Source organism: Brassica oleracea, chromosome C7 (assembly GCF_000695525.1).
Source record: "Brassica oleracea var. oleracea cultivar TO1000 chromosome C7, BOL, whole genome shotgun sequence".
Taxonomy (NCBI): Eukaryota; Viridiplantae; Streptophyta; class Magnoliopsida; order Brassicales; family Brassicaceae; genus Brassica; species Brassica oleracea.
In genome coordinates this window covers 17880614-17886028 of record NC_027754.1, presented here as the reverse complement: position 1 = coordinate 17886028, position 5415 = coordinate 17880614, and the positions used below count along the sequence as shown (strand labels likewise).

The window sequence follows — 5415 nt, the reverse complement described above, 5'->3', positions numbered from 1 at the left end:
ACAGAGGAGCAGAGACTGTTTGGGCTATGTGAACCCTGTATACGATGAGACTGTCCGGAGAGACTTGGTGATCCTCAACAACCCCGGAAAGGCTAATGCTCGGTGAGAACGGAAGGACGGTTGAGGCTGACAATGTCTTCGATTCCATAGATATGTTTGACACTGAAGAGCAAACTATGGATGAAACAGGTATGGGCTGATTGTCGTTGGTTGCCAAAACGGTTAAGAACTCCGACATTGAATTCGGGTTCACCTTCACGGAAACTCTGAATATGCTTAAGTGTAATGACAGAGCAAAAATTGTGACAGATCCAAGCCTTAGGACCTCGACATTACCGTGTCGAATCCAGAAAGAAATAATCAAGTCATAACTGATCACCCATACATCATAATACTTCATGTGCGGTGTGTCTGAGCATTCGTATAGATTAGCAGATGCGAGAACTTGCTGTGTCGGTGGATGTGGATAATATGTGGATGTGGTGAAGAGAGATCTGGTGAGCCCATCCTCATACTTAGTAGATCTGACTCTTTTGATTTTACAGAGAGGGTAGGGGGCGATGATAGAGGCGACGACGAGTGGAGCGTGAGAGGCGGCGGAGAAGAGAGGGGTGGGGTGAGAAGCGACGGCGAGAGGAGCAGCAGAGGTGGTGGTAACCCAGATTGGAGGGGAGAAGGTGACGACGAACGGATCCAAGGAAGCAGCGACGTGAGTGACGACGAGAGAACGAGTCCAGAAGCTTAAGATGACGATGACGAAATGAGAAGACGTTAAACAGACATAGACGGAACAGAGGTCCCGACGCCGGCGGCCATGGGCCTCACCGGCGTCGAGGGATGCGGCTGCTTGTCTATATTCTCTCTAGGGCGAACGATGTTTAAAGTCTCAGTGATTTGTTCTTTTTGTGTTTGATCTTTAAATATGCATGTGAGTTTATAAAGGGATGCAAGCTCCTAGATAAAATCTAAGAGCCAATAATATCATTACTAGATGAGTTAAGTGAAGACCAAGTGAGTATATCTTTTGGCAGACATATGCAAATCTTGTGAATATGATTGAAATGATAATTATTCAACGGATCATAAAGAAAGCGCTTGATTGGAGGATTAACCAACATTATAAACAAAGATGATAATAAACAAAATAACACATAAAATAAGAGGGAAGCCTGCACAGGTAATGTTGACCAACAATAGCTTCATTCTAACTAGACAAGGCCATGTGTGTTGTAGGACCTCCCAAATATATTTTTTTAATAATTATTTCATCATTTCCCAATTTATTATATAACCATGTTCTCTCCCTTCTCCTCATACCACTAAACCAACCTTCAAGAATAGAGAAGAAGCGATATCTCTCAGCAAAAAAATAAATAAAGTCTTTCTTTTCTTCTCTGAACTCATCATTGCAACATAGGCTTTGTTTGTGTCTGCTTTCAGACATAAAAAAATGATACCCAGTTACGACCCAAATGATACAGAGGCTGGTCTCAAGCTTCTCGAGGATCTAACCTCAAATGCAGAAGCCATTCAAGAACAAGTTCTCCACGAAATACTCTCTCAAAATTCTGGAACTCAATATCTCCGAGCATTTCTTGATGGAGAATCCGACAAGAATCAACAAAGTTTCAAGAACAAAGTCCCTGTGGTAAATTACGACGATATAAAGCCTTTCATTCAACGAATCGCCGATGGAGAATCCTCTGATATCGTCTCCGTTCAACCCATCACAGAGCTCCTCACTAGGTAAATATAATTAATATGGAACATATAGTTTAAATTCGACCATAGGTTACAAAAAAAGATTATTTGGTCACATTTAATATATATTTGACTATATATTATTGGATGCAGCTCGGGGACTTCTGCAGGAAAGCCGAAATTGATGCCTTCTACAGCTAAAGAATTGGACAGGAAAACATTTTTCTACAGCATGCTTGTGCCTGTCATGAACAAGTAAATAAATGAGTTATTATTATTTTATATTCTTAACGTCAAAATATAAAACTAAGAGGGTGAAACCTATTTTGGGTTTCTAATTTTTTTTTTTTTTTTTATCTGATTAAAAAAAAAATTAAAATAAAACCAATCGCGGACCGCCAAGTGTCGTGGGGCCCACAAAATAGTGTAAGAAACTGGCCAAGAACGATCCGTAATTGGCGACGTTGGTGACCATTTTTTAAAGAAAACGTGGGCCCCACACACTGATTTCATGCAGAACCCCATTTTGGGTTCCGCGATAATCATGCTCTAAGTAATTATATGTTTTTGAGTAATTAAATGTTGATTTACATTTGTTATAGTTTAAGCATTTTAGTTTTTTCTGATTTGATTTTCTTTTACATTAATCTATGTTTTATTGATTATAGTTCAAAAATACATCATTCAGAAAATTAAAAATTTATCATATTTTTGCTTTTTGTTTATAAACAATATACTTATTTTATCTGGTTATTTGGCTCTCTCCTCGGGTATAAACATCATAGCAAATAATCTGACTTTTAATAGATAAATTTTGTCTTTTGTTATTAATAAGTTTGGTCTTCTTTAGTCAAACTAATGAAACAGTGAAGAAAAGCTTTTTGTTAATAAATTGTATTACATGTATAATTGCAGATATGTGAATGGGCTAGATGAAGGAAAAGGGATGTATCTTCTTTTCATAAAACCTGAGATCAAGACTCCTTCAGGTCTAATGGCACGTCCTGTGTTGACTAGTTACTACAAAAGTCAGCATTTCAGGAACAGACCATTCAATAAGTACAACATCTACACAAGCCCTGACCAGACAATTCTCTGTCAAGACAGCAAACAGAGCATGTACTGTCAGCTTCTCTGTGGTTTAGTCCAACGATCTCATGTCCTAAGAGTTGGAGCTGTCTTTGCCTCTGCCTTTCTTCGAGCGGTCAAGTTTTTGGAAGATCATTACAAGGAGCTTTGCGCAGACATTAGAACCGGTACTATCACCAGCTGGATCACTGACTCAGCCTGCAGAGACTCGGTTTTATCGATTCTTGAAGGACCAAATCAAGAACTGGCTGATGAAATTGAGTCTGAGTGTGCTGAGAAGTCATGGGAAGGGATTTTAAGGAGGCTATGGCCTAAGGCTAAGTATGTTGAGGTGATTGTGACAGGTTCGATGGCTCAATACATTCCAACACTAGAGTTTTATAGCGGTGGTTTACCTTTGGTTTCAACCATGTATGCTTCCTCTGAGTGTTACTTTGGTATCAACCTTAATCCGCTTTGTGATCCTTCGGATGTTTCGTATACGCTTCTTCCTAACATGGCATACTTCGAGTTCTTGCCTGTTGATGACAAATCTCATGAAGAGATTCACTTTGCTTCGCAGTCTAACGCCGAAGATGATGATTCTATCAAGGAAGATCTTATTGTCGACCTTGTTAATGTGGAAGTTGGTCGATACTACGAAATTGTCATTACTACGTTCACAGGTTAGTGTCTCTCTATGAATATAATCTCAGTATATTATCTATGCTCTAAACACAACCGGATGAAACATTAGCCGCATTAACCCTTAAAATTTAAAGAGTTATATATTATAAGTCACATGATCCTAAAATTCTCGAAGTTTCTTTTGTATTACAAGTTTAGTCTAAAAAGATTTATGGTCCTTTAAATCTTAGATTCGATCCTAATCCCACGTCTCATTATATAGGATTCCTAACAAAACTAGAAACTTGTAACACAAGTAACTTATCAGAATGTTTTTTCTTGTTAGGTTTATACAGATACAGAGTGGGTGATATTCTAAAAGTGACCGGTTTCTACAACAAAGCGCCTCAATTTCGTTTCGTGGAACGAAGAAACGTTGTATTAAGCATAGATACCGACAAAACAAGCGAGGAAGATCTATTAAACGCGGTGACACAAGCTAAACTTAACCATCTCCAACAACCTTCAAGCCTCTTGCTCACGGAGTACACTAGCTATGCGGACACGTCATCGATCCCGGGGCATTACGTGCTCTTCTGGGAGCTAAAGCCACGTTACAACAACGACCCACCAAAGCTAGACGACAAGACAATGGAGAAATGCTGTTCTGAGGTTGAGGATCGTTTGGATTACGTGTACAGGAGATGCAGGAACAAAGATAAATCTATTGGGCCATTGGAGATAAGAGTTGTGAGTTTGGGGACTTTTGATTTGCTGATGGATTTTTGTGTCTCGCAAGGATCTTCGGTGAATCAGTACAAGACTCCAAGATGTGTTAAATCTGGAGGAGCTCTTGAGATTCTTGATTCCAGAGTTATTGGGAGTTTCTTCAGTAAGAGAGTTCCTCAATGGGAACCACTTGGTTTAGATTCTTAGTTTCTTTTTCTTTTTTTTTGATCAAATTTTTTTTTGATCAAAAGTTTCTTTTTCTTTATTTTTAATATATCAGTCTTGATTTTAAGTAAGATCCTCATTTATTTAAGTTGCTAATTGGTGTTTTTTTTTAATATTATTAAATGTTTGTGCTCTTTTGTCTCTTTTGTAACAAACTTTCAGCAAAGTCCTCTCATTTTGTGAATGTATACTTGTTGTGTGTCTTGTTATTATTTTATTCTGTCTCCCTTTCGTTTTCATTTGATGAAGTTTTTTTGAAAATATGAAAAAAATCTGATATTGATTTGTAAGAATATAATACTTGACAGTACTAAATTCGTACCAAACCCTTTACGTAAAGTCCCATCTATGGGGGAAAAAGAAGACTTATATATATTTTTTTTCCATCAATCTTCCATATATGTATTTGTTATATTAGCCGGCTCATTGGGGAGGACAAGCGGTGCGACCGTCCCAAACCCAAATCCGTGTTCTCCCGTATAATACTAATTAAGGGATCTAATTTTTTTTATAAATCTATATTTTTATATATAAAAAATTATAAATATAATAAATAAAATTGAAAAGGGCCAAAAATTATTTGATATGTATATAGTTTTATTTTCATTATAAAATATACAAAATATTACTGATTACATTTTAAAAATATTTTAAACATTATCTGTATATAAATTTTAGAAGGTAAAATTTTTTTTTCTCGCTCTAAGGCCCCTAAAAGTGTTGAACCGGCCCTGATTACAAGTCGACAACATCGACAATACAAAACAATATGATTGGTGTAGTGGGTGCATTTAAATTTTTTGATGGTGAATAAAAGAGAGTTTATCTAAATTATAATTATATATATATATATATATATAAAAAGCCAACAATCTAGAAGAAAGTGAAAATATTTTTCATATGAATTGTAAATTAAATAGAAACTGAACATAAGAAAATCTACTAAATGGATAATATTTTAAAAGATAAACTTTCGTAATTCTCTTTATAAATATTTTTTTTACTTTAGTATAGAAATAGATGTAATCAAAATGAGGAGACTGAAATAATTGGATAGAGAGTGAA

At 36.4% G+C, this 5415-nt stretch overlaps 1 protein-coding gene across 1 annotated transcript; it reads left to right on the top strand.

The window, feature by feature from the left end:
• The first annotated feature begins 1330 nt into the window (after positions 1-1330).
• LOC106302095 (indole-3-acetic acid-amido synthetase GH3.17) lies at positions 1331-4492 on the top strand. Its single transcript, XM_013738610.1, has 4 exons — positions 1331-1746; positions 1855-1956; positions 2617-3455; positions 3743-4492. Exons 1-4 carry the CDS (start codon positions 1451-1453, stop codon positions 4330-4332), a joined length of 1827 nt encoding a protein of 608 aa, XP_013594064.1. The 5' UTR covers positions 1331-1450; the 3' UTR covers positions 4333-4492.
• The last annotated feature ends 923 nt before the right edge of the window (positions 4493-5415 follow it).

Excerpts from the sequence above, each read along its gene's own strand:
- LOC106302095 (XM_013738610.1), top strand. The coding sequence starts at position 1,451 with ATGATACCCAGTTACGACCCAAATGATACAGAGGCTGGTCTCAAGCTT. Across the intron at positions 1,957-2,616 it reads CTTGTGCCTGTCATGAACAA|ATATGTGAATGGGCTAGATG; the intron begins GTAAATAAATGA and ends GTATAATTGCAG. Across the intron at positions 3,456-3,742 it reads TGTCATTACTACGTTCACAG|GTTTATACAGATACAGAGTG; the intron begins GTTAGTGTCTCT and ends TTTTCTTGTTAG.